Source organism: Festucalex cinctus, unplaced genomic scaffold, assembly GCF_051991245.1.
Source record: "Festucalex cinctus isolate MCC-2025b unplaced genomic scaffold, RoL_Fcin_1.0 HiC_scaffold_157, whole genome shotgun sequence".
Taxonomy (NCBI): Eukaryota; Metazoa; Chordata; class Actinopteri; order Syngnathiformes; family Syngnathidae; genus Festucalex; species Festucalex cinctus.
Window position 1 is genome coordinate 190 of NW_027520404.1, and position 27,607 is coordinate 27,796.

The 27,607-nt window shown below is 56.1% G+C and overlaps 4 protein-coding genes across 9 annotated transcripts; all 4 read left to right on the top strand.

The window, feature by feature from the left end:
• Positions 1-273: 273 nt before the first annotated feature.
• LOC144011514 (protein fantom-like) lies at positions 274-5,818 on the top strand (the record flags this gene model as incomplete). The annotated part of the gene is made up of 11 exons (XM_077511624.1): positions 274-567; positions 836-949; positions 1,605-1,722; positions 1,792-2,390; positions 3,010-3,765; positions 3,833-3,983; positions 4,450-4,550; positions 4,627-4,813; positions 5,124-5,208; positions 5,280-5,416; positions 5,569-5,818. Coding segments are annotated over 11 exons (2,670 nt in total), but the record flags the coding sequence as incomplete, so codon positions are not given.
• Positions 5,690-12,812, top strand: LOC144011509 (NADPH oxidase 5-like). 4 transcript variants are annotated; one of them, XM_077511607.1, is made up of 18 exons: positions 5,690-5,742; positions 5,865-5,971; positions 6,345-6,503; positions 6,593-6,743; positions 6,851-7,061; positions 7,136-7,373; positions 7,467-7,761; positions 7,839-8,011; positions 8,387-8,569; positions 8,691-8,823; positions 8,905-9,032; positions 9,420-9,599; positions 9,660-9,704; positions 9,780-9,904; positions 9,981-10,065; positions 11,364-11,463; positions 11,529-11,695; positions 11,892-12,812. In XM_077511607.1, the coding sequence occupies exons 3-18, from the start codon at positions 6,384-6,386 to the stop codon at positions 12,021-12,023; spliced, it is 2,466 nt and encodes an 821-aa protein (XP_077367733.1). In that variant the 5' UTR covers positions 5,690-5,742; positions 5,865-5,971; positions 6,345-6,383; the 3' UTR covers positions 12,024-12,812. The 4 variants fall into 4 exon arrangements, with proteins under 4 accessions (XP_077367733.1, XP_077367735.1, XP_077367734.1 ...); XM_077511609.1 differs by having other exon boundaries at positions 7,608-7,761; XM_077511608.1 differs by lacking the exons at positions 5,690-5,742; positions 5,865-5,971 and adding an exon at positions 5,972-6,023.
• A 379-nt stretch (positions 12,813-13,191) lies between these two features.
• On the top strand, positions 13,192-24,682 carry LOC144011508 (activating molecule in BECN1-regulated autophagy protein 1B-like). Of its 3 annotated transcripts, none has more exons than XM_077511605.1 (19): positions 13,192-13,346; positions 14,700-14,874; positions 14,941-14,999; positions 15,926-16,109; positions 17,221-17,393; positions 18,148-18,217; positions 18,297-19,573; positions 19,643-19,729; positions 19,807-20,013; positions 20,088-20,168; positions 20,716-20,819; positions 20,902-21,012; positions 21,078-21,266; positions 21,350-21,504; positions 23,088-23,227; positions 23,405-23,515; positions 23,594-23,775; positions 23,860-23,964; positions 24,150-24,682. In XM_077511605.1, the coding sequence occupies exons 2-19, from the start codon at positions 14,737-14,739 to the stop codon at positions 24,536-24,538; spliced, it is 3,762 nt and encodes a 1,253-aa protein (XP_077367731.1). In that variant the 5' UTR covers positions 13,192-13,346; positions 14,700-14,736; the 3' UTR covers positions 24,539-24,682. The 3 variants fall into 3 exon arrangements, with proteins under 3 accessions (XP_077367731.1, XP_077367730.1, XP_077367732.1); XM_077511604.1 differs by lacking the exon at positions 13,192-13,346 and adding an exon at positions 13,355-13,766 and having other exon boundaries at positions 14,702-14,874; XM_077511606.1 differs by lacking the exon at positions 13,192-13,346 and adding an exon at positions 13,355-13,766 and having other exon boundaries at positions 14,702-14,874; positions 19,858-20,013.
• A 1-nt stretch (position 24,683) lies between these two features.
• Positions 24,684-27,501, top strand: LOC144011511 (muscarinic acetylcholine receptor M4-like). Its single transcript, XM_077511611.1, has one exon. The coding sequence runs from the start codon at positions 25,772-25,774 to the stop codon at positions 26,858-26,860; it is 1,089 nt and encodes a 362-aa protein (XP_077367737.1). The 5' UTR covers positions 24,684-25,771; the 3' UTR covers positions 26,861-27,501.
• The last annotated feature ends 106 nt before the right edge of the window (positions 27,502-27,607 follow it).

The window sequence follows — 27,607 nt, forward strand, 5'->3', positions numbered from 1 at the left end:
CACTGCACTTAGCCATCTTTCAGCTTTCATCCTGACTGACCCGTCACCCAGAAAAAAACAAGTGCAGTGTGAAAATGACTCGAAAAGTTTTGCAACAACTTCCTTGTCCAAAACTTTGGGGTGTCCGTTCCTAAAACTATGGAAGGGAAAAAAAACAAAACCAAGCACGTAAAATGGATGTGACGTGAAGCCACGCCCACTTCATATTTGAGCAAAATCTTCACCTGCGACCAATCCGAACTGCTGATGTGGCGCTTTGAATGATCATCATCTTCATCATCTTCATCATCATCCTCATCATGCAAACGATGTCGAGGTCGACGTCATCGTCGACTCCAACGTGACATTTGGGAGCGCGGCGGCCATTTTGCACCGAGCCCCGCCCCCCCGGAGGCCAGGTGGTGTTTGTCAGCGTGCCCCGCCCACCTGATAAGAAGGCGTGTCCTTTGTTCAGATGCGTGCGAGAAGGTCCGGGAAGAAAAACGCGACTTGGAACGCCAGCTGGCCGATCGCGAGCGGGAACTCGATGAGCTTCGACGACGCGACGGCGACGGCGACGGCGGCCAGGTGAGCGACGGCGGCCGCCATCTCGACTTCCCCGCTTTGCCTTTTTGTGGCTCGGTCGGCACGAAGCAAATTGTCGATTTGATTGACGAGCGAGGCCGTCGATAAGGACACGTTGACGTCAAAAGAAAAGCGATTTCCACAACATGTGCCGCGCTTTCCAAAAGGTTTTTTCCGTCCGGCTCGTCGCCGCTGAAGATTTTCGGCACGTCGGACGCAAACGCATGTGCAAATGATTTGCTTTCCCGCCTTTGGCGTCGTCTTCCCGCAGGCGGGCGGAGGGCGGAGCTTCCCGACGTCGCCGGCGGACGCGGAACTCGTCTTGGAGCTGGAGAAGGTTCGCCGGCTGCTGGCCGTGGAAAGTCGCATCAGCGGCGACCTCAAGGTCAGCGACCGACCGACCGACCGACGTTGTTGGCGGTGGGCGGGGCTGCAGCGGCGGTGCTCAGCCCCGCCCACATCTTGTGTTGACGAAGGACACGATGGAGATGCAAACGGGAAAAAAAGAAGAAAGATTTTCGACTCTTTTGGAGCCTTTCAAAGGCTCCACATGTCACCAAATGTCAGCGTGTTGCGCAATCGCGACACGTTTCCTCTCTTGCCATTTTCTGTCCTCGAGCGTTGTCAATTTTTTTTGGAACTTTTCAGCATTTTTGTTTTAGTCTAAAATGTGCTTGCAAAGGGAAATGACGAGTCGACTTCACATTTGGATGAGCAGCAAAAAGTTTCGTTCATCGGACAATCGGCTTGTTTTGGTTTGCCGTCTTTCTTTGAAAATCGGCATTTCGGACAGAGCAGAATTGCAAGAATCGGAGCGGCCGCTTTCTCCGCTGCCAGCACATTTTCACATGTTGCCTCATCGAGCGCTTCTTGTCAATTTCTTTCCCCTGACGCCATCCAAAATCGTGTTTGTGCGTTTTGCCTTTTGCGAGCAATTGTCGCGAGCGTCAGTCGGTTATTTTGGCGCTCAGTGCGGCTCCGTTTTGCCGGTGAGAAGGAAAGCGCGAAATCTGCCGGCTCTTCATTTGACGTGTTTGCAGCTGGAGCTTGAAAGCGCGCAGAAGAAAATGGAGGCTGACGAAGGATTGCACGCGCAGCAGCTGCAAGTTCAAGCGCAGACGTTGGCCGCCAAGGACGGCAAAATGCGCAAACTGGAAGGTAGGCGTCGCCGTCGTCGTCGCCGTCGCGGCGCCGCCTTGGCCTCACGTCCCGGTGGCCGCTCCGCAGCTCGGCTGCGAGACGCCGCCGAGGACGCCGAGGACGCGGACCCTCCGAGTCCGCTTCTGGAGGAGGGCGAGAACCTGGTGGAAGTTGAGGTGGCGGGCGCCACCCTGTCGGCGGACGCCCTGGAGGTCCTGGGCGACCCGGCGCCGGCCACCTTCTGCACGTACGCCTTCTACCGCTTCCACTTGCACGCCACGCCGCTGGCGACCGGCCCGGCGCCGCGCTACGGCTTCACCTCGCGTTACGCCGTCAAGCTGGACCGGGACTTCCTGGCCTACGTGGGCCGGCGCCCGCTGCTGGTGGAGATGCATCAGGCGCTGGGACTGCGCTGGAAGACGGTGGCCTCGGCGCGGCTGGATCTGCGCCGCCTCCTGCGGGACGGGGACGCGGCCGGGACGCTGCCGCTGCTCGGTGAGTGCTTGCCGGCGCCGCCCGCCGCGAGTCACCGCCTTGTCGTTTGGCTTTCAGGAAACGGCGGCGGCGGCGAAGGCGGCGAAGGCGGCGAAGGCGCCTCCTTCGGCTGGCTGGAGTATCGGCTCAAGCTGCGGCATCCCGTCGGTGAGACGGAGCGGCTGGCGGCGCCCGATGCCCGAGACCAGCAGGTAGAAAGTCGCCTTTCGAGCCGCAAATGCAAAAGTGGCCGCCGGCGAGAAAGCGATTGAAAGCGGGAGACGAAAACTCCCGTGAAACCAAAACCGCGTGCCGATGAAGCGATTCCACTCGTCTGCCAGCATCGTATGAAATGAGGATGCGCCGCAAATGAGATCAATTTCGTTTGTTTGCCATTTTCAAAACGGCCCATTTGAAAAACGGGCCTGACGCGGCTTTGCCGAAAGAAAATGGACTCTTCTTCCGGTTTTGGGAGCGAGTACACGAATGCTGGACGAATCAAAACGTCGTGACAATCGTTGCAAACAATCGTTACGAAGATCAAGTTAAAGCTGGAATGTTCGTTTGTCTCGACAGTTTGTCAAACGTTAAAAAATGTTGCTTGGCTTTATTTCACTCAAATCATCATCGACCGCAATGGCTGCAAAATCATTTTTCTTTTTGTTGGCCCCAGCCCAAATTAATTGTCAATTTTCAAGCAGCTGCTGCATCCAACAATCCATTTGAGCGGAGCTTCGTTGCCGCCCTTTGTGGCCTCGATTCCGCCGATTGGGGCGGCCGGCGTGCTCGGAAGTGCCGGCGGCTGACTGTGAAAGCCGCTTGTGCTTCCAGGCGGAGTCGGAGGCGGAGCTTCTGGTGGAAGTGCGCGGCTGCGGCGGCCTGCGTTCCAGATGCTCGGCGCTTCCCAGTCCCTACGTGGTCTACAAGTTGTTCGGCTTCCCCGACCACCCCACCGCCACCGTGCACGACTGCCGCCAGCCCAGCTTCGCCGACGTCCGGACCTTCCGGATGGCCGCCGACGACGACGAGCTCCGGCGCTACCTGGCCTCGCGGGCGCTCGCCTTGTACGTCTTTGACGAAAAGGAGCCGCAGGCCGACCGCTATTTGGGCAAAGCCGCCGTCCCGCTGGCGCCGCTGCTGCGCGGCCGGCGGATCGCAGGTGAGCCTTCTTCAGGTGCGCGGCCGCGGCCGGATTCGGCTTCAGCCGCAAATGCAGCGCAACGCTTTTGCTTCCAAGGCACCTTTGACCTCCACGACTCCAGCGGGTGCCACGTCGGCCATATTGACGTCTCCCTCGAGTGGAAGTCGCCCTTCCTCCACAGCGGCAAAGCTCCGTCGCCGCAGCCTTTGGAGGCCGCGCCGGGCCGCGCCTTGTCCGAAAGCCACGCCGAGCCCTCCGAGTTCGCCGGCGGCGGCGTACGGGAGACGCCGGCGCCGGCCCCGACGCCCGCCATGAAGCTCGCCGGCAGCAGTGACGGCGGACGGGAGGCGGCGACGGCGCCGACGTCCGCCAAGAAGCTCGCGGGCAAAGACGAGCAGGTTGCCAAAAAAGTCACCTTCCGAGAAGCCCCGCCCCCTGGTCCGCAGGTGAGCGCAAGCGCAGCAAACAGGCGGTCTGGTGGGCGGGGCCTCCTCATCAACTTCCTGTTTGCAGGTGGCGCCCGGCAAGCCGCTGCAGCCCGTGCAAGAAGAAGAAGAAGATGATGACGACGACGAAGAGTCTTTGATCTCTGAAGGTCAGCTCCTCATACCGCACCCGCCGTTGACCTCTGACCTCGCAGAGCCTGAACGCCGCCTTCCTCCTGGTGAGCATGACCTCGTGACCTTCCGGGCCCCTCATCACGACTTGCGTGTTCCGTGGCCGAGCGGCCAATGGAAAGATTTGCGTTGCCACGCCCCCAAAAACCACAATTGGGTTTCGGCATGCGCCGATCTTTCTTTCATCGTCTTGACAAGATTTTGCAGCCGTTGTGGCCAAAACGCGTCACACTGACTGCGGAACGGACGTGGTGCGGTTTCTGCCCGGAATCGGCACCGACTGCAAGTCACACGATTGTGTTGCGTGTCCGGAAACGTGTTTTGGAAAGGTTTTATTTTGAAATCTACCTTGACTTCCTGTCCGGCTGGCGTCATTTCTTCAGCTTGATGAAAATCCGCCCAAAAATTGTAGAAAGTTACAAAACAAAAAGCAAGATATCAAATCCGTATCGATTGATTTGTCGTCAAGCGAATGTGAAGTGAGCAAATGTTGCGTTGACGTGTCCTCGCCAGCAGGTGGCGGCGGCGCGTTGGAGTCGGCGTCCGGACGCCACGCCGGCGCCTCCTCGACATCCGACAGCGACGACGACATCCTCCGCCGACGGGCCTCGCAGGTCGGCGCCGTCCAAGGTGGAGCGTGGGGGCGGAGCCAGGCCAGTCACGTGTGCGCGTGTGCGTGCGTGCGTTCAGGGCTCGCAGCGAGTGCGCGTGGAGGTGACGTGGCTCAGCCTGGAGGCGGAGTCTCGCTTGCGCGCAGACGGCAACGTGGTGCGACTCTTCGTGGAGTTCAACTTCCTCGACATGGCCACCGAGGAAACGCCCGTCTCGCTGCCAAAACCGCCGCCGGGCAGCAGCCTCGCCTTCAACTTCAGCAGAGGTTTTCATTTTCATTTTCATTTTCATTTTCATTTTCATTTTCATCCGCTCGTCGCACGTTTTGGAGCATCACGAGGATTTGAACAAAAACACAAAAAGCAAAGTCAAGCCAAGTGCAATTGTGCAAATTGGAGCAAAATTGTCATCAAGCGGTCGTCACGGCGACGGCCCGATTGATTTCTTGCTTTTCTTCATCATTCTTCATCTCGTCGTCACGGCAAATCTGTGGAACGCGCAAATCCATCGACGTCGTCGAGCGGTTTCGATCCATCGGCTGACGCGTCTCATTGACCTTTGTGATTGGTTGTCAGTCATCGCGGTGGACGCGGCCGGCGCCGCCGCCAGACGCCAACTCCTGAAGGACGTCCTGCGAGGACGAAAGCCCGACATGGAGAGGTGAGTCCGGACGTCGGCCTTTTCGACGCTCCGCCCACCCGCCACTCGCCGTCCTCCTTGTTGCCGGGCAGGATTCGTTTCACGGTGGTGAGCGAGCCGCCGGAGGAGGAGGAGCAAGAGCGCGAGTGCGAGGACGTGGGCGTGGCCTTCCTCAACATTCCCCACCTGTTGACGCAAACGGATGACGTCGTCCGCGTGGACCTCCCAGGTGGGACCGCCTGCTTTTCTTCTTCTTCCTTCACCTCCGTCCGTCCGTCTGTCCCGCATTTGCGCCCCTCAATGTTTTGGGTGAAAGCGGAAGCTCAAACACGCCAACCCGGCGGGCAGCTTGCTGACGCTGACGCCAAACGTGCGTTGCAGTTGTGGACGTGGAGGACGCCGCGTCGCGACTGGGCAGCCTCGCCGTTGCATTTGAAGGAGTGCGGACGCTGCGCGCCATCTTGGACGAGCGCGACGACGGGCGGCCCGGCGCGCCGCCGCCGCCGTGACGTCGCATCCTGTCGCGTGACAGCAAGATCCGAGATCCTGGTGCAGGTCTTGGACTCATGTTGGAACAATTGCACTTTTTGCTTGACTCATGATTTTATGTCAAATAAAAACATCTTTTCTATGTTTCTGGCCACGACCTTTTGTATTTGCATACACACACACATAAGACTCCGCCTCCATCTTATTGGGTGGCTCCCTGTCACCTCCAGCTGACGATGAAGCCGCTGATGAAGATTGTCTGGCAGCTGAGGAAGACTCCCGACAGCAACAGCAGGTAAAAAGTTTGCTCGCACATCAAGCGTGCGCGCGTGCGAGTAATCTGACACGTGAGTTTGCGTCTTGTTTGCGGCGTGTCGAATTGTTTGTGCTTGTTGACGCTTGTCACTTCGGACCTGCGTTTGAAAATGGCTTTCCAGCAAAATATTTTTGCCAATTATGGTTCGGATTATTTTTGTTGGCACTTTCAGCAGTAAATTGACGGACGAGCGTTTTTTGTTTTGGATCCGTCATGTCCACTTGATGTGGCCTCGATGACACGGAGGACTGTACTTGTGTCCTCGTGAAAAGCTTTGAAAGGGTTTGTGGCTCGTCCGGCCCGCTGCTGGAGGGACTCGGTAACACTGCGCGGCTTGATTTGGACTTTGCAGACCCGAGCAGACCTGCAGGTGGTCCTCAAGCGGTCCGCGATGAGCGCCGACGAGGACGCGCGCTGGCTGGAGTGGGTGACCAAGCAGTTCGAGAGCATCGCCGGCGACGACAAAGAGATCGACCTGGACGAGTTCAAGACGGCTCTCAAGGTCAAAGAGGTCGGTCCGCTCGCTCGCTCGCTCGCCGTCCGAGGGCGTCACGTGACCCCGCCCGCCGTCCTCCGCTCTTCCTCCCTTTGCCTTGCCAGTCTTTCTTCGCCGAGCGCTTCTTTGCGCTCTTCGACTCGGACGGGAGCGGTTCCATCAGCCTGGACGAGCTGCTGGAGGCGCTCGACCTTCTCATCCACGGCGGCGAGACGGACAAGCTGCGCTTCCTCTTCCGGGTGTACGACGTGGACGGTGATGCATTCCATTTCCCCTATTTGAAAGATGCCGAGCGTGTCGTTCCTGACTGCCGTCTGCCGGGTCAGCTCATTGATGTGCTCCAGATTTGGCCGCTCCCACAGGAAGCGGTTCTATCGATCCGGATGAGCTGCGCACGGTGCTGAAGTCATGCCTGCGCGAGAGCGCCATCTCTCTGCCGGAGGAGAAACTGGACGACCTGACGTTGGCGCTGTTCGAGTCGGCCGACAAAGACAGCAGCGGCGCCATCACCTTCGAGGAGCTCAAAGCCGAGCTGGAAGACTTTCCCGAGGTGATGGAGAACCTGACCATCAGGTGGGTGCGGCCTCGCGGCCTCGCGGCCCCGTCCGGGCCCGGCCACTCCGCCGTCTTTGTGCCTCCTTCCTCAGCGCCGCAAACTGGCTCAAGCCTCCGGAGGCGGAGCGGAAGCAGCGGCAGACTCCCCGCTACCTGACGCCGACCTACTGGCAAAACAACAGTCGCAAGCTCCTGTTCCTGTGCGGGTACGCTTGCCTCAGCCTGGCGCTCTTCGTGGGCGCCGTCCTGCAGCATCGGCGCGGCAGCGCCTGCTACATGCTGGCCAAAGGATGCGGGCAGTGCCTCAATTTCAACTGCACCTTGGTCACGGTAACAGCCAATTGCGCGCCATCGTGTCCGGCGTGTGCCACCGTGCGCGGGCACGTCCGTCTGCCCCGTCGTTGACTGACGACCTCGTTTTAGGACGCCAAGCTTGGAAAAACTCCTGGCCCCGATGGTCCGCCGCTTGGAAGGGAATTTTATTCCAGGCTTGGCGTCATAAAGCGTTTGGCGGAAATGCGGGCTCTGCTGATGTGCGTGCATGCGTGCGTGTGCTCCTCCGAGGTCCTGATGCTGCGCCGCTGTCTCACATGGTTGCGGGCCACCTGGGTGGTCCGGGTTTTGCCGCTGGACCAGAACATTCTGCTACATCAGATTGTGGGCTACGCCATCCTCGGATACACGCTTGTGCACACGGCCGCGCACGTCCTCAATTTCGGTACGCTCGTCGAGGCGGACTTCCTGGAAACAACCCCCGACTGGTCCAACGACTGCTCGTGCGTGTTTGTCTTCCAGTCCAGCTGGCGGAGCGCAGCGGCTTCAGCGTTTGGGAGTACCTGCTGACCACGCGGCCCGGCATCGGCTGGGTGAAGGGCACGGCGTCGGTGACGGGCGTGGTTCTGCAGGTGCTCATCTGCCTCATGGGGCTCTGCTCCAGCACCTTCGTACGACGCGGCGGCCATTTTGAAGTAAGAGGCTTCCACGCAGCAACATCATACAGACACCGCACCAGGACATGCGCCGATTCGCTCCAAAAATGACATTCTGAAAAGAAATGAAAGATCATCTGCAAAAAACACCTTCCAAATAAATGTTTATCAGCTCATTAGCAAGCTCCACGGAGGCCTGATAATGATCCTGATCAATCATTTGAATCGGGTGTGTTGGGGGAGGGACACATTTCAAACTAGTGATAAATCCCCCACGACCGGATTTGGACCACATGCTAAAAACAGAACTGTACAAAGAACTAAAGTCATGTCGTACTTTGACAGTGTCCAATTTGTTTTGAGTGCCTGCCACTGAAGTCGCCCAGTCATATGCTCCGCCCCTTAACCTGGCAGGTGTTCTACTGGTCTCACTTGTCCTACGTGTGGGTGTGGTCACTGCTCATGGTCCACTGCGCCAACTTTTGGAAGTGGTTTGTTGTTCCGGGTCTGCTCTTCTTGCTGGAGAAGATCATCGGGATCGCCGTGTCCCGGATGGGCGGTCTCTACATCGTGGAGGTCAACCTGCTGCCGTCCAAGGTGGCCGACCGACCGACCGACCGGCGGGCGCCATCGCCAGCCGCTCCATTACGTCCGCCGTGGCCTCCCGCTACGGCCGCGCGGTGACGAGCCGCTTCAACAAGTCTCGAGTCTTCAACAGGTGACTCATCTGGTCATCAAGCGTCCGCAGTTCTTCCAGTTCAAGCCGGGAGATTACGTGTACATCAACATTCCGGCCATCGCCAAGTACGAGTGGCACCCCTTCACCATCAGCAGCGCTCCGGAGCAATCCGGTGCCACCTCCGTTCGGCATCTCCTTCCCCCGTGGTGCGGCGCTCCGGCTAACCTTCGCCCTTGTGTGTGCGTGTGCGCAGACAGCCTGTGGCTGCACATCCGTTCCATGGGCCAGTGGACCAACCGCCTGTACGAGTACTTCCGCCAGCCGCCGAGTCCCAGGAGGCTGGCGGCGAGCCTGCGGAGCGGACGGCTGAGCGAGACTCGGGTGGGAAAGGCGTCACCGAGACGTCTGCGTCCCTTCTTCAGGGTTGGGGCGTCGAGCTCGCACCAACAGCAGCCTCGATTTACAAAAGAACAACAAAGTCATCCGCTGCTGCGGAAACAAAAAGTGCTCCTCGTAACTAAGTAACAAGTTAGCCAAACAAACAAACGAGAGAGAACAGAAAAGAAGTGTTCTTTATTCCAAATTAAAAAAAAAAAAAATGAAAAAGGAGCCCCTCGTTAATTAGTGGATTGTCATTGGCAAGCGCGCCACCGTTTGTGCTCAGGCCAAAGCAATCAAGTTCGGAGTTGATTCGGGTTCTAACTTGATTGCTTTGGCAGTAAAGAGAAAAGAAAGCGTGGCCGACGACATCGTTGCATGCGCCCGCAGGCGGACTCGTCCGGCTCGGCGCACGCTAACGCCGCCGTGGCGTCCAACCAGGACAACGCGGTGGAGCTGACCATGTACCGACACAACGGCTCCCGGGCGGCTGCCACCCCGCCGCTTCCTCCAGACCAGGCGGGGCCCGCCGAGAGGGGCGAGGCCCCGCCCCTGAGAGAAGTCGATCACGTGAGTTTCCGCAAGCGATCGCTTCGCATCACCCGCTGACGCAAGTTGCTGTGCTTGAAGGTTTCTGGCAAATTTGGCGAGAATCACCGCTTCTGCAACATCAAGGTGAGCAAACGCTGGCTGGCTGGCCGGCAGGCAGCGCTTTGACGCGGCGGTCACGTGAGCTCCCGCACGCCGCAGTGTTACGTGGACGGACCCTACGGAACCCCCACCAGACAGATCTTTGCGTCCGAGCACGCCGTTCTGATCGGGGCGGGCATCGGCATCACGCCCTTCGCCTCCATCCTGCAAAGCATCATGTACAGGTGCCTTCCGCTAGCCGCCACGCCCGGCCGACGCCCACATCCTTCACGTCAGGCCGTGCGCTTGTGTGCCCACCAGGTACCGCCGCAGGAAGCAGAATTGTCCCAACTGCAACTACTCGTGGTGCGAGAACATTAAGGATAGCGAAATGAAGCTCCGCAAAGTAAGTCCGTCTCGAAATTTCGTCCGGGTCGCCGAAATTGGCAAAAGGTGACCCGACAGCGCTTGTTGATTGAAAGCTGTGCCAAGGGGTTTTCAAGCGTTTTGAACCATCAACACCCTCGCGACAAAATCCATCACTTGGATTCTGACCTCACTGATATCAAGTTGAACACTTGAAAGGTTCGAGTCTTGCATCTCGCTGTGGCATTTGATACGGTAGATCGTACTCTACTGTTGAACTGGTTGGAAACCTGGGTAGGACTAAATGGGGGGAAAAAATCCAAAAATGGTTCAGGTCTGACTTGGAGCAAAAGGCTTGATTTGTGAGACCATTGGAAGTTTTGAATCCGATCGAATGGCCATGACGAAGTGGCGTCCGTCAAGGTTGAGTTCTTGGAGCCCTTTCATCCATCCTGTTTGCTATCATTGTTCGAAAGCTTCACGACTCGAATGTTGGTCGTCGAGACAAAATACAGTATACACGGTTATATGCACATTGATATTGATAAACCATATTTACCATTTCATATGTTCCGTGGATGAAATGGTGCGATCGGGATTCTGTGAGCGGCATGCAAAGCTCGTCACCGGCTCTCGTTTATTTGGCCGCATCTCCGAGCCAACGGCTGGCCGTCCTCAACCGGCTGGCGTCGCAAGCCTTCTGCCGCCATCCCCGAGGGGGGAGGGAAGCGCCACCGTCGAGCCGGCGAGGATCCGGGCTGGGGCTGGAGACATCTCATTCCCGGCGTCACTTCATTGCGTGCGCTCTCAAAACGTATGACCTCAAGCTCGACCTGTTCGACCAGTGAAATGTATAAATATGTATTGTCGGTATGACGGTATGACGGTGCCGGTAGTCAGCTCTTGTCTGTCTCACTGGCTTTGAAACCAGGAAATGGACGTGTGCATGTCGGCCAATCAGAAGACGGTGATGTCACGGCCCCGGTCAGCCTGTGTTTTAGAACAACCGCCTCGGAGGGCTCCAGATGACCGAGTGGTACCGTTACTGGCCTTCGGTGCAGGTGGCGAGGGTTCGCTTCCCCGCCCGGGAGACCATGTTTGTACGCGTGCGTGATTGTGTGGGGTGAAAAAAATACAAATAAAAAGAACTGCTTCCGAGGAGGTTCTGAAAAGCGGTTCCAGTGCTTGTAACAAAAAAAAAAATCTAATGGCAACGCGACCACTCAAGGCCAAGTGAGTCCATTTCGCTGACTATCGGGTACAGAGGTAAAGACTTGGGTGCAGATGTTGGCCCTTTAAACAGAGTCCCGCCCACACAGGTTTGTGCTGGTCTTTCAGGTTGACTTCATCTGGATCAACCGCGACCAGAAGTCCTTCGAATGGTTTGTCAGCCTCCTGACCAAGTTGGAGATGGACCAGGCCGACGGGGAGCCCGAAGGTGACGCCCGGCTGCGGGTGCGGCACCGACGGCGTGTGTGACCTCAATGGCGTCTCCTGTCCTAGGTCGCTTCCTGGAGATGCACATGTACATGACGTCCGCCCTGTGCAAGAACGACATGAAGGCCATCGGCCTGCAGATGGCGCTGGACCTACTGGCCAAGAAGGAGAAGCGAGACTCCATCACAGGCCTGAGGACCAGAACGCAGCCCGGACGACCCGAGTGGGCCAAGGTGAGAACGAGAAGCCGTCAAGCGCCAACGTCGCCGCTCAGCCAAATATCAGCCTGCGCTAAAAATGGGCGGAGCTGGCGAATGCTCATTTCCACTGGCTCCTTTGTTGAAATCATTCAAATCGACATGATGTCGTGTGGTCACGCTACAACGTTGTGTGTGTTCGTTGTGTTGTGTCGTGTCGTGTCGTGGTCAGGTGTTCCAGAAAGTTTCGGAGGAGAACAAAGGAAAAGTTCACGTCTTCTACTGCGGTTCTCCAGCGTTGGCCAAAGTCATCAAAGCTCAGTGCGAACACTTTGGCTTCAACTTCTACAAGGAAAACTTCTGAAGTCAAACGTTTCCATCTCGAAGTTCTTTGTACTTGCGTGGCAGACGAAGGCGGACGGCAGCACATCAAGCGCATCTTTACAACCGCCAACGGACTTGACTGCTTTTAACACTGAAAGATGTACTGCACTCGAATAGATTGTGTTATGTAAAGCTTGACCGCCACCATTGTGGGGATGAGCTTTTTGGATCATAGATAACGTTTTGCATCCAACTTCAATAGGGCACTTTTGTTTTTCTGCTTTGGCCGTGCGGTCTGACTGAAGCCGCGTCCGGCCCTCGCCGACGCGTGTGGCACGCAATTATCAAAAGGTGTCGTTGTGACGATCCCACACAACTCTGCCCTCCATGCAGCCTCAATGAAAGCAAGCTAGCGTTAGCACTGCCAACAAGCCAACGTTAGCTAGCCACAGCTGATGCGTAGCGCTGCTAACATGACTCATTTGGAATCGTTTTCTAGCGGTGGTGGCAAAATCCCGTCCTCAAGGGCCCGAGTCCTGCATTTTTTCCACCTTTCCCACCTTCCACACAGCTGATTCATATTTAAGCTCATCAGCAAGCTTTGCAGGAGCCTGATGACGATCCTGGAATCAGGTGTGTTGGAGTCGAGAAACCTGGAAAACATGCAGGACTCGGGCCCTCGACCAGATCTTGACACCTGTTTCATACATGAGACTACATTTTGAGTTTTTGTTTTCTTTGCAATGTGCTATAGTAGGAATTCTTCATTTTTAATGTCAACAGTTGTAATCATGGCAGTTGCTAAATACACCAAAATGCTTTTGGTGAATCATTGGTGTCCATTTTGTGAGAAAATTTTGTGATAATATATGTAAATGTGTTTTTCTATTGTTATTTAGATAGTCCAACAAATTCAGGAGATTTCTCATTTACAGTCATGGATGAATTATTATTGGCACCTCGGGAATTTTTCTCCCAGAATTTGTTGCAAATGTTTTTGGTATCAATGTGTTTCTGTCTTTGATGTGCATTGGAAATACACACACACACACACAAAAAAGTCAAAGTGGACACAATTTTACACAGAATGCAAAAAAATGGGCCGAACTAAATTGTTGGTACCCTCAACTCAATATTTGCTTGCACACACTTTGGAAGAAACTCCACTTTATTTATAAAGCACTTTAAAAGAAGCATGTCTGTATACAAAGTGCTGGACGTGAAACAGAACATGATGCAGTAAAGAGCAGTCGACGTTGCAGTCATCTGACGTATCGAGCTGTCTGCGTATCCATTCGAAACGACACTTTATGTCGATCGTAAAAATTCCAACGCTTTAAAGACGGCACGATTCTCTGGACGGGTGCGTGAAATCTCTCTCTCGCTCTCTCTTTTAAATGTATTTTTATTTATTTTTTTTCAACTTTATTCAATACTCTTGTGAATGACACGCTAGTTTGGATTGCGTTGGTCGGTTCGTTCGATGAGTAGTATTCGGCGCTCTGTTGGTCAGCCTGTTTGGCGTGCGGCTAGCCGTTAGCTAGCTGGCTACGCAGGAGCCACTCGGCGCTGTGCAGCTTGTCAAACTGTGGACCAAAGTGTTGGCGAACGCCGTTTCTGTGCCTACACAAAATGCTCACGTTGTCTGTTCGGGGAAGTGGACGCCGTTGCTGAGCACAAGACGCCAGAAGATCGACTTTCCTTTTCCAACCGACGCCTTTTTCCCCGTTGTGGTTCGAGCTAGCTCCGTGGCTAACGTTAGCATCCCCAAAGATGAAGAAAGGTAGGCCTTCCTTTTAGACACCATCATCATCTTCTTTATCTTAACTAATCGTGTAAACTTAAGGCCGACGTAAAACACGTTTTCACCCATGCGATTGTCCAAATTTGAGATTTCGGCGACTTAATGGATGTAGCTGCTTGAAAGGACGAAAAAGAAAATGTCGCCGAGCGGCTTTGAACCGACCACCACATTTTGTCACTTTTCCGTTTTTCGTACGTGACTGCACCATTTAGTCGTCTTTACACGACATAAGACATAAATAGCTTATCTATCTATCTAATTTGCGTAATTTCTGTAATATGCCACTCCAGAGAGGCTGTCAAATGCCAAACCATATTTTCATGTTATTAAAATAGGCTTATTGGCAGCCGTGAAAATACGAGCAACACATTTTCGGAGAGGATGGTAGAAGGAATAGGTCGTCGCAGAGGAACATGTATAAAATAGGCAGTGGCTATTTTGCCGTGACCAGCAACTCTGCTGCTCGCGTTATTTTTACCGTGAACGGCTCTGATTGGTTAATCGTCGGACAGAGCCAAGCACCGGGCGTGCCTCTTGCCTCGCTTCAAAGTTTTCATTTGGTTTTGTCACCGGCAAGAGGCAGTTATCCGCATTACCGGCCTAACTACGGCGTAACTCTCAGAGCCAATTAATCACGACACATTTCGTCTGTTCAAAGGCAGCAATCGCGTCTGCGGAGAAGTCAGCAACACTTGAATTCTTCAATAAATACGTGAAACAAAGCTGCTCGTTTGCAACTCCCGATTGCCTCAAAGAAATTGTTCAAAAATAAATAAATAATAATGTAGTATTGGATTCGAACCCGTGACATTTCATTTTTGGGGCGATCACTGTCATCAATGACTTCCGTCATCAAGCGCATTTGTCCTTGTTGAGTTGTCTAACGTCACCCTGTCGCCTCCCCGCCGGAAGAGGAAGCCTAAGCCGAGCCGGAAGCCGCCACTCGGCGATGGCCATGTCGTCCGGTCCCAGGAACTCGGTGCACCTCCTGCTGCGGCGGGAGCGCGGCTGGCAGACGTGCGGCTCGCAGCGCCTCCTGCACTTGCTGGTGGAGGAGAAGGTGCGCTGGATGAAGTGGCAGAGTCAGGTGAGCGCCAAACGTCTTGTCTCGTTGTCCGCTCCGGCTCACAATTTCCTCTTTGTGCTGGCGCAGAAAGTTGAGCTGCCCGACAGCCCCAGATCCACCTTCCTGTTGGCCTTCAGCCCCGACAGGTGAGGATGGCCCGTTTCGCTCTTCTTTCCTTCCTTCCGCTCGCTCGCATGAAAGCCGTCCCAAAAAAAGAGGTTGGGCCTGTTTTGGTCCCCATGTTGACCCTTTCCCAAGCAAATTTGGATTCCTCCAGTTGGCAACCATGCGACTCCACTTGACTTGAAACATTTTCAACAGATTGAAATTTGAAGGGCAAGAAAAGCTCTTGCAAATGCTTGCCAACTGATGACAAATAAACATTTGCTGCCTTTACAAAATGTGACGCTTGAAATCCGTCCATTTATTCTTTGGCTGTCTTTCCGGAAGGAAGGCCGAAAAGCTCATCTGACGCTTGTTGGCAGTAGATGACGATGGGCTGTAAATGACGGCAATACTTGGCGTCATTTGTGGAAGAAACGAGAGCGAGAAACAAGTGACAAACGTCGTGTTGCAACTTGCAGCACACGCTTGCGCACATTGACGAGGTGACTGGCAAGATGGCGAGCTCCGGATGTTCACACTTGACTTTATTTTTTCATAATCAGATCATGCCTTTGAGATTTGCACTATTGTGTATCCAAAGAAAGACAATCCCGGTTCGGTGTTGTGATGCTTGAAGATGCAAAAAAAAAAAGTTCCTTTGAGCTTTGAATGGTGATGTCGTTTGCTTGCTGATTCTTGAGTATTCTCTGAAGACAAGTGTGTGCAAACGACTTCATCTGTTCACAAAAGAAAAAAGAAGCAGTTTGAGGCGTGTGTGTCTTGAATAAGAGGAATGAATTGGTCTGCAAAATGTGTGGCTGATGACATGACCTGGTCCAACGTAGTCTCGGGGGTGCAAGTACTGCACAGGGGACAGGACTTGGGTCTGTATAACCGTCAAGTCCAGCGGTTGTGTCTGGAGCATAACGACTTGTTTGTGTGTGTTTGTATGGCAACGCTCTTGAAGGACGCTGATGGCCTCCACGCACGTCAACCACAACATTTACATCACGGAAGTCAAGACCGGCAAGTGCCTCCATTCCCTGGTGGGCCACCGCCGGACCCCCTGGTGTGTGACCTTTCACCCCACCATTCCTGGCCTGGTGGCCTCCGGGTGCCTTGATGGCGAAGTTCGCATTTGGGACTTGCACGTGAGTTCAGCAACACGGCCCGAGACTGGCCGGGCCTCCCCGCCATCAAGTCCGACCTAACCGTACCCTTTTTTTTGTTTTTTGTTTTTTGGTAGTATCGTTATTGGGTCCCATAACCACGTTAGAGTGACGGGAGCACAAGACAAAATGAATCGGCCATGATAAACAAGAAACCGTCCGCAACGTCGTCGAATTTCTCGCTTATCTGTCGATGTCGCAGTGCAAGCAAGTCAATTTCGTGACTTTCACGCCGTCGGCGTTTGTTTGGCAGACCAATCGCCGTCACGCTTTCGTTTAGAATTGGGAAGAAGTAAATGTGCTTTTTCCATCCCATTTGAATGACTGTATCATCAATTGCATCACATCGCTAGCAAACAGCCAATCCGACAGTGGCCGATGATGATGTCATGCTACGGCAACTCCAAACATTATGAACCATAAAAAAAAAAAAAAGGTTCTGATGTGCTACTTTATTGTTTCTATTTGTTCCTTCAATTCACCTTGAACTGTTGTTTCTATGTTGGAACTAGGAATTTTTTATTTATTTATTTTTTAATTCTCTTTGAAATGAAAATCAGTGTTCTCAGTTTAGGTACTTTTGCTTTTATGACACATTCCCTAAAGTCTGTCTTGGTAGAAGAATTATCAAGTATAGTTAAGTACATTGAAAACAAAACAAAACATTGTACTGTTGATAATGGGAACGCATATTGGCAATCTAAACGTCATCTTTTCCTTGTGTAAATTCATTTGAGTATGTTGAATCATGTGACCATTTTATTTCTAGTGTACAGTAGATTTATTTACAGGGCCAAAAAATATCAGCACTAGTATTGCAATATTTCTATTTGGAAAAATCCATCTTCAGGCATGATCTCCCACAATAGAACGGAAACATGTCACGATTGCTCAAAGACCCTCGTTAGGCGATAACTTGAGCAGTTGCAAAGGTTGCGTTTGACTTTTCAAATGTTCAAATCATTCTTCAACCGAGAAAGTCACTTAGGACTCGCCGCAGACAGTAAAATTGTAGCGAAAGGAAACGTGCACGCTGGAAGTGCGTTTGCCGGCCGCTTGATCCAATGTGCTGAGTGTGTGCGCGCGTTGGCAGGGCGGCAGCGAGAGCTGGTTCACCGACAGCAACGTGGCCATCGCCTCGCTGGCCTTCCACCCGACGGCGCAGCTGCTCCTCATCGCCACCAACAACGAGCTGCACTTTTGGGACTGGAGCCGACCGGAACCCTTCGCCGCCGTCAAGACGGCCAGCGACGCCGAGCGAGTGCGGTGGGTCGCCGCCGCCTCCTTGCGCCGTGATCACGTGACTTGACACCAGCGCTCGGGCGCGACAATTCGGCCAAATGTCAACCAAATTCGCACCTTTCTCAAAAAGCTTTCTCATGGCACAAAAAGGATGGTGGTGCCGTGTGTGCAAACTGTGAAGGGACCCTGAAGGCACCACCATTGTGGTGCTTCTGCCATCCCCGTTCATCAACTTTCATCTTCTACACTTTGCATCATGCACGCATGGCACCACACTGCCCCTAAGAGGCCAACGAGTATAAACAGGAACAGCCGTTTGGCTTTTTCTTGCAATTATTTGTTGAAGAGGATCGTTGCCAAGGTCCCAATAGGATTGTGACAATCCAAGTACAAGATGAAATCAATGAGATTGGAAAGATGTCATGCGATGCGGCAGATTGAAAATGCAGGAGGCTTCAATTTCACACAAATCAACGTGAGCCAAAGAATGTCATGTTGAACCCGATGATGCCAGTTTGGAGGAGTTGACGAGACTTCTGCCATAAAATAATATGCAATATTAAATCATGACTTCAACATGGGTCCAAATGCTGCTGCTGATGTAGTTTTTTCCTTTCTTTTTTTGGCACGCCATCACGTCCAGTCTCGCTTGTGATTTTCTCGATACGTGAAGTTGCTCTCGGCACTTCCTGTTGTGCGGCGCGTCAAGCGTTTGCACCGCGGGAGTGACATGCGACCCGGTCCATGACGTGCGTGCGTGCGTGTGTGCGTTCCTCAGGTTGGTGAGGTTTGACCCGCTGGGTCACAACCTGTTGACGGCCATCGTGAACCCCTCGTCCAATCAACAGGTGAGCTGCCGGCGACGGCGGGGGGCCATTCCGGGGCCCCGCCTCGGTCGGCCGGTGCCAACGTTTGTGCGCGTTTCAGAGCGAGGACGACGGCGAGGTGCCCATGGACAGCGTGGAGCTGCCCCACCCTCACTTCCGCCAGCGCTCCTTCTTGCCGCAGCCGGTCCGCCGCACGCCCATCCTGCACAACTTCCTGCACATCCTGTCGTCGCGCTCTCCCGGCGAGCAGGCGCGGCCCCCCCCGGCCGACGCGGCCGAACCGCCCGCCGCCCCCCTGGGCCACTTTGCCAGGACCGAGCGCGGCTTGTCCTTTGTGGGCTGCACCCGCTTCCTGGGCATGGCGTGCATGTGCGGCCACTGCTCGGCCAATCGCGGCCCGGCGATGCCGTCGGACGCCCCCCAGGCCCCGCCCACCTCCTCCTCTGCGGCCCGCACCGAGCCCCGCCAGCCCTCGGAACCCCGCCCCTCCGCATTCACCTCACTCTACCATGGCGGCGGCGGCGGCGGCGAGCCCAACTCGGCCTCCGGACCGGGACCGGACTGGACGCGCAGCTTGCTGAGCGTGAGGGAGGGCGAGGCGGGCCCCAACGTGGCGCCGCCCAGGACCTCGTCGTCGTCCTCGCTCAGCCTCCTGGCGGTGTTGCGTCAGCAGGACGGCTCCTCCCACTCGCCGGTGTACACCTCGGCCAGCGATGGGCGGGGCCTCCACCAGCCAGGGGACGGCTCCAATACCAGCAGCGGGCACCACCCCCTGTGGGACGGCTCCCGCTCCAACCCCGCCTCCTTTCGCAACGTGCTGCAGTGCAATCTGAGCCGCTACTTTCTGGAGATTGAGCGCATGCGGGACCCGGAGCCCCCGCCGGGGGGCGCCCAGGAGCACAGCCGAGAGCTGGTGAATAACAACGCCGACTCGGACGGAGCCGGACCCTCCTCGTCCGCTGCCGTCATCCATTACCAGCCTCCGGCCCCGCCCCCTCCCGCCTCGGACCCGGGCGCCCCCGGCGGGGGCTCTCGCGGGCACCTGAACCGCTGCCGGGCGTGTCACAACCTGCTGACCTTCAATCATGACTCTCAACGCTGGGAGCGCACCAACCAGACGTCCTCCACCTCGTCCGCCTCCGCCGCGGCATCCTCGCCCTCTCCGGCGCCCGCCCAGCCGGTCCCCAGCGCCGGGGGGGCCGCGGAGGGCGAGCGGCAGTCGGAGCAGACGGTGGGCCTGGTGTACAACCAGGACACGGCCCAGTGGGAGCGGGTGTACCGACAGGCCACCGCCGCCGCCGCCGCCGAGCCCCCCGAGGCCTTAAGCCAGGAAATGCCCGTGGATGCCACCGCCCTGGACGACGACGACCTCAGAAGGTAGGCGGGGTGGGGCGGGGGGCGAGAAGTCTTTGCCGATGCCCGTCTTCACCTCTTTTTGTCTGCCAGGAGACTTCTGGAGTCTTCGCTGATGTCTCTGTCTCGCTACGACGTGACGGGATCTCGGGACCACCCCATCTACCCCGACCCGGCGAGGTAAGCCGCTCGGTTGCGTCGGCCCCGGATGAGCCGCCGCGTGCGCTAACCCGCGCGGCTCATCCGGCGCCGTCCAGGTTGTCCCCGGCCGCGTACTATGCGCAGAGGATGATCCAGTACTTGTCCAGACGGGACAGCATCCGCCAGCGCTCGCCTCGCTACCAGCAGAACCGCCTGCGGGCCATGTCGGCATCGTCGGCGGCGTCGCCTTCTGACGGGCCGTCCGCGAGCGCGCCGGCGCCGGCGTCCGTGGACAACGCGGACGTGGACTTTGATGAGCTGGAGTGAGTCGGCCGGCGCTGGTGACGGGCGTGGCCGTCGGCGGCAGCGGCTAACCGCGCCCTTGTTGTTGTTTCAGTGATAACGGCGAGCGAGCGCGGCACAGGGCGCCGCGGAACGCCAGGATGTCGGCGCCATCGTTGGGTCGCTTTGTGCCAAGGTGAGTTTGCAGCCGTCATTTGGGAAAATGACACACGGGTGTGTTTCTGGTTCAGTCATCAAAAACTCATTTCCTCCCAGACATTTTAGAAAATGTCCAAATATTCAGTACCCACACGATATTCTGTTCAATAATTAGATGTAAACCCAATTTGCCAAATGACAGAGTAAACTCTGTCCCCTTCTTTTCTCATGGAAAATGGAGGATGCAGCAAATGACTCCCATGGACCCTCAAACTGTCTTTATTTGGTATCAAATGGGGAAAGATTGTCATCTACTGCTGATGTGCATTAGGAAAAAGATGATGATGATGATGTCGTCTGGCGAGAGTGCCGCTTATAGACGAGATATGTCGGGTCCTCGGCGCACCGCGCGGCTCATTTGCAAGAGGAAGCGGTGACCGCTGCGCAACCTCTTTGGAAACGCACCGATTGAATTTCAACATTTCCAAAGACAAGTTTGCCAAATGCGCAAGCATCTTTTAATTCTGCTCGATTGTTTTCTGGAAACGCGTCACCAGATTGATGCTGTGATTGTTTTGGCGCAGGCGCTTCCATCTTCCCGAGTACCTGCCGTACGCCGGCATCTTCCACCACGAGCGAGGCCAGCCCGGCTTGGCCACGCACTCGTCCGTCAACAGGGTGCTCGCCAGTAAGAGCGCCCGCCTCCCTTTCCATTGCAAACGCCACCGGAGACGACTCGTTTGACGTCCGCTCGCTCTCTTCCCAACCAGGCGCGTCCATCGGCGACGGCCAGTCGGCGGTGGCCAGCAACATCGCCAACACGACGTACCGCCTGCAGTGGTGGGACTTCACCAAGTTCGACCTGCCCGAGATCAGCAACGGTACCCGAGCGCTAGCTGATGCGCCATCTTGGCGAGCTGCCTGTTGACGTTTGTTTTGCGCGCAGCCTCGGTCAACGTGCTGGTGCCCAACTGCAAGATCTACAACGACGCCAGCTGCGACATCTCGGCCGACGGGCAGCTGCTGGCCGTCTTCATTCCCAGCAGTCAGCGCGGCTTTCCCGACGAGGGAATCCTCGCCATCTACTCCCTGGCGGCGCACAACCTCGGCGAGATGCTCTATACCAAACGATTCGGTAGCGTTCCCGTCCTCGCCTCCGTCCGTCCGTCCGTCGTTTTTTTCATCGCCGTCCCGACCGTGCCGCTTTTGCTCCCGCAGGTCCGAACGCCATTTCGGTCAGCTTGTCGCCGCTGGGCTGCTACGTGATGGTGGGCCTGGCCTCTCGCAGGATCCTGCTGCATCCCACCACTGACCACATGGTGGCGCAGGTCTTCCGGCTGCAGCAGCCGCACGGAGGAGAGACCTCCATCAGGGTGAGTGCCATGGAAACGGACAGACAGACGGACAAAGAGCGCTGCTGGCATCCCTGCAAAGCAGGCGTGCCGAATGACAACAAAAGCGTTCAAACAAAAAAAAGGAAGCCTGCGCGTTATGGTTAGTAGAGGATTGACAGCTGTTTGTACATGCAGGTGCGGGCTTTCCCCACCACATTTTATTAGCCCGCCGGCCCACCACGTGTTCCTCGGCCCCCAAATACTGTCAGTAATGACTGGATGTTGTGTTTTTTGTTTTGTTTTTTCTCCACGCCCACTTTGGTGAACATGATTTCTGATTTGGGCATGTGCTTCTTCCTCCCCAAAGCCCACAGCCACATTATCACGGGAGGAACTTTGTCCGTCCGTCCCCAACCACCAGGCTTAGCAAGTTTTCTGGCGGAAACCTGCAGGTGCATTTCAGTCCACACTTGCAGATGTGACGACATGTGGGGTGCCGCAGGGTCCAAAATTCTGGATACCATTTCAATGGTAGGGGGCCAAAACCTCGTACCTCCAAAAAGGTCACTTTTCACGAGAGCCCAAAATCGACGTTTTTATTAACATTGCATCATCGAAGAGAACAAGGCATGTTCAAGACTTTGGATTGGTCAAAATGATTTTTTTTCCCCCCTTCCTCTCTTCAGTCAGCTAGCAGGGTTGGCATTGGCTCATGAAACTTTTCAGCCAATGTGGCTAAACAACATAAAAATCTCCTAGCTGGCCACGACATCACCTGTTTATGTGGCAAAAAAAGTGAGCCTATTCCTCCTGTTAAAGGCAGGCGATGTTGACAAGCCACCAAGGTTTGACAAGGGTTCGTGTCCTGGACTGGTTCAATAGTTGGTCTGCCGTTTCATCTTTTTTTATTTGTTTTTTTTCTTCCCAACCTGTGAGCGGGCCCAGGGGCTCATTTACACTTGAGTTGTTTGATGCCACTTGGGGGCAATAAGTTCCGTTTTGGTGCAGAAACAAACGCATCCTTCCTCAGGTCCTAACAGAACGACTTAGACTTGACTTTAGTGATCCCTTTGGCATGGCTCCCTCTGGGAAATGTTCATGTCCAGCAGCAATAAGAACAGAGAATCAAATAAAACATAATTGAATCAATCAATAAACTTGCTTGCTAGCTTGCTAATGCTCGCTAGCATCAGCATGCTGCTACCGGCAGATGTAAACAATGCATTGCTGTCATTGGCCTTGGAGCAACGCTGATTATAATGCAACCAATCATGTGCCGCGTCGAGGATTGTGGGATTACTGTGTGCAATTTGCATACGGCCATGTTTTTTTGTTTTTTGTTTTTGCACTGCGTACAATGTATGCCTGGCATAGCAATATTTCCCCCAGTGCAATTTTGCCAAATCGGCTGCACCAAAGTGGGCAATATTTCCATCACCTTTTGACCTGGTCAGCGGCGAGGTGACGCGGCGAACGGGGAGCACGCATCCGGCGAGCTTCAAGTTCCTGTTGTTGACGTGCGTTTGACTGAAAGTTGCCAGCTTTTGGTGGAAAATTGAGCCCTTGTGCAAGAAATTCCTGCTTTGTTTGCTGGCTGGCTCGATGATCTGAATGTGTTTCAGATGGTCTTCAACGTGGTCTACCCCATGGCGCCGGACCAGCGGCGTCACGTCAGCATCAACTCGGCTCGCTGGCTTCCCGATCCCGGGATGGGTCTGGCGTACGGAACCAACAAGGGCGACCTGGTCATCTGCCGGCCCGTGTGAGTGCTCACGTGCCGCGAGCCAGCGGATGCCGTGATGCGATTACCGTTGATGCTCACCGGCGACGGGAAGTCTGCTGCCTCGCGACCTTCAATTTGCTTCGTTAACGTTAACGAGGTCGACGCTTCCTGCGTGCGCGCGCGCGCGCCTTCATTAACACGCGTGCGTCTGTTCAGGTTCTACCGCAGCGATGGCGAAAGTCCCGCCGAGTCGGGCGCGGAGCCTTTGTTCGCAGTCAACAACGGCGGAGGCGGCGGCGGGCGGACGCGGGGTTCCGACCGAGCCGGGTGAGTTACGGGCCTCGTCCGCCGGGGCAAACGCCCGCCACGCCAACGCCAACGCCAACGCGCTCGCTTCTTGTTCAGGCCCAGTCGTTCGGGATGGAGGCTGGACCGCGACATGGGATTGATGAACGCCATTGGTCTTCAGCCCAGAAACCCCGCCCCCTCGGTGACGTCGCAAGGAACGCAGACGCCCGTGGTCCAGCTGCAGAACGCCGAGACCCAAACGGAGCTTTCCGAGCCCGGCGACGCCCGGCCGCAAGCCGGTACCGATATTGTGTCTGGCGTGCGCGCTCCTCGCACTTTGACCTTTCCGCTCATCCGCTTTCCGTCTCCTTCCTTTGCTTTAGCCCCGCCTGCGCCCGCCGCTGTCGCGGCCGACGGCCAACTCGAGTCTCGGGACGCGGGAGGACAGGACGGCGGCCGAGCCTTGGCGGAGGTCGCCGCAAATGCAGGTACGTGGCATGCAACGGGAGGGCGTTGGATTTTGAGGTGCGCTCGGCACGGTTGTGTTTTTGAAACGGAATATCACGTGGCGGCGACATCTTTCGAGGACGGCGGCTCGCCTGATTTCGGGCATTAGCTCAGGTGGCCTTGAGACGGCCGTCTGAGGACGCGTTGAACGTGTTTTTGGTTGCAGGCGACCTTCCGGAGGGCGGAGGTTCCGGCGAAGACGCTCTGGCTCGAATCCGCCGCCTGATCGCGGAGGGCGGCATGACGGCGGTGGTGCAGCGCGAGCAGAGCACCACAATGGCGTCCATGGGCGGCTTCGGCAACAACATCATCGTCAGCCATCGGATCCACCGCGGCTCGCAGACGGGCGCCAGGGCCGGCAGGACCGCCGGCAGGGCCGCCGCCGCCGCCTCGGGGTCGTCGCTCGTCGGCCGCGACCGGCCCGAGCGCCCGGCGCCCTCCTGGGGGCCCCGAGCGGACGAGGACTCGCCGTCGCCATCGCCGTCGCCGTTGGGTCCCTCCTCTTCTTCCCCCTCCCCTCACAACAGTTTCCACGGCGACCCGTACAGCAGGTAGTGCCCTCGACGGACCTTCAGTGGCGTCGGCGCGCGCTTGCCGTCACTCCAAAGCGGCGCCAACATTCCTGCCACCGGGGGCGCCGGCTCGAGCGCCGCCTTCCTCTGCCGACCGTTTTTGCGTGCGGCGCCATGTGACCTTTGAACACTTGCGGAACACTGTGACTCCGCCTCTGCTGACGGTTTCTTCCGACTGAAGCTCCTCCCATTTCCGCAAGTGGCACGTGTGCGTGATTTAGCCGCAGCTCGCTGACCTAATGGATCGGAGAGGTGCGAACGGGATCATGTGCCAAACGTGCCGCTCGCGATGCCTTGGCTGTCGGTCGGGTCCCCTGAGCAGAGACTTGAGCGTAGGCCACTCCCCCCTGGCTCCTCTGACTCCTCCCCAATCAAACTAGAAAGGTTTGGCGTTTACATTTCCTCTTTGAAGTACGTGTGCGTGACCGAATGGTGATTGTCAGGTCGCAGGTGGCGTTTCCGCGGCAACCTGGCCAAGCTCCTCCTGGCTTTACTTGATTGGTTAACACTGAAGTCAGCTGGTCACAGCGCCGCTCCCGCTGCCGGCTCCCCAACGCCGCTCTCGTCAGTCTTTACCGGGACGATTAGATGTGATGTCATTAAACAAGTTGGACACTTTTCCTCTCTCGTTTTCTTGTCCGCACTTGACGGATGGATGAGTTGAGCGTTTGTCCATGTCAGCTCTTTGATCAAAAGCAGACGTGATGATGATGATGAGGAGGGAGGAGGAAGGACACGCCGCCGCCTGTTGATGTGAGGCAAGCACGCGACTGCAACTGCTTGAAGACGCGCCGCTGCTCTTCTGCGGGTAAGTTTGCTCGTTTGCCTTCTCCACTCGCTCGACGGCGTCCTCGTTTGCATCTTTGTCGCTCTCGTCCTCGCACCTGTCAAAAAGGTCAATGCAGGAAAAGTTGATTCGGGTTGCAATCATGAGTTTGGAAAAAGTCAACGTTACTTTGAGTTCACCACAAACAACGTGCAAGATTTCAATTTGGATCATTGGGACACCAAAGAAAATGGGAAATTTGAGGATGCGAAATGTTGTGGCTTGTCCTCGTCAAGTGTCTTTGGACTTGATGTGGGCGAGAGGCGCGCTCTGCATTTGGGCCCTTTTGCCAAAGTCTCTTTTGGAGCCGCTTTGTGTTCTTGCTGCTTTTGGAAAACGAAAGCAATGTGACGACGTTTGCTTCCGTCTTTTGTGCGCTTTGGAAGGAAAATGGCAAACGGGTCGGACGCGTCCGCCTGGCCCCGCCTCCCGGTCAACGCCTCCCGCCAGTCCGCCGGCCGGCTGCTTCTGCTGACCGCCGTCGCCGCGGCGCTGAGCGCCGCCACGGTGGCGGGCAACTCGCTGGTCCTCCTGTCGGTCAAGGTCAACCGCCGGCTGCGCACCGTCCACAACTGCTTCCTGCTGAGCCTGGCGACGGCCGACCTGCTGCTGGGCGCCGTCTCGGTCAACGTGTACGCGCTGTACGCGGCGCGCGGCTCCTGGCCGCTGGGCGCCGCCCTGTGCGACCTCTGGCTGGTGGTGGACCGCGGCGTGAGCGCGGCGGCCGTCTTGAACGTGCTGCTCATCAGTTTGGACCGCTTCTTGTGCCTGTGGCGGCCGCTCAGCTACCCGCCGCGGCGCACGGCCAAGATGGCCGGCCTGGCCGTCGCGCTGGCTTGGCTGCTGTCCTTCGCCCTGTGGACGCCCGCCATCCTGTGCTGGCAGAGGGCGGGGGGCCGGCGCCTGATCCCCCAACGGGAGTGTTACCCGCGCTTGCTGGCCAGCCCCGCCGTCACCCTCGCGACCACCCTGCCGACCTTCTTCCTGCCCGCTTTGGCCATGCTGGGCCTCTACGGACACGTGTCGGTCGCCGGCCGCCGGCGAGTGAGCGTGCGCCGCCGCCGCCGCCTCCTGAAACGGCGAGGTGCGGCTTCCGCGGCGAGCGATCCGTCGGAGCGGACCGCCGGCGAAGACGGTGACTCGGCCCGTTCCCGAAGGCACCGCGCGGCCTCGGCGGCGTTGTCCGCCTCCGGCCGGGCCCGGCGAGGGCGCGGGGCGGCGGTCAGGGAGAGGAGGGTGACGCGCACCATTCTGACCATCCTGCTGACCTTCGTCATCACTCGGGCGCGGCACAACGCCATGGCGCTGGTGGCGGCGTTGTGCCGCGTCCGCATCCCGCACGCGGCGTGGCAGGCGGGCCTGTGGCTGGTCTACGTCAACAGCGCGCTGGACCCCGCCTGCTACGCCCTGTGCAGCCCCGCCTTCAGGGTCACCTTCCGCCGCCTGCTGCGATGCGGCCGCCCCGGCCCGCAGCTCTAAAGGTCAGCGGGGTCGTCAAGCTGCCGTTGAAAACGCGGCAACGGGAAATGACATCATCTGCGCTTCTGTTGGGAAGTGACGTCCTCCATGTTGTCAGTTGCTTTGATGAGTGGAGGCGGGACCTCCGAAAGACGCAGATGATCTTCATTCGTTTGTGGCTTATTTCATGTCTGTCTGTTTGTTTGTTTTTAAATTCAATCCAATTTCAGCTCGAGCATGTTGCCATGAAAATGTCGTTTGGCCAGCGCCTTCAGAATCCCGAGTGGAAGTCGCGCACAATCGTTGAAGTGAACGGATCACAGTTGTCAGATCAGTTCCTACAATAAACCAATTTTTAAAAAAAAAAATAAAAAAAAAAAGGAATTGACTGTTGTGTTTCCTTGCACGTTTATTGTTTTTGTCTGTATTTGAACGCACTATGGAAATAAACAAACTGGTTGCTAGCCAATCCAATTACCGCCAGCGTTTGATGTGTATACCCGCTCATAGGGTCCAAATCCAAAATGGATGACGGGATCCGTCCTGCCTTATTGCACTTCAAAGTTGTTTCCTAAACTCAAAATGGCCATGTATGACATTTTGAGTTGAATGTGTTGAGGAAATTGGTAAAGGCTGCAACTGTCGAAGTTTTTGGGAATGATCGTCCCTCATCCCCTGCACACCTTTTAATTAAAGAGTTGAACAATAGAATGAGACCATAACACCAGAATGTTGTGCTTCATTCAAACATTTCCGATCAAAGTTTAT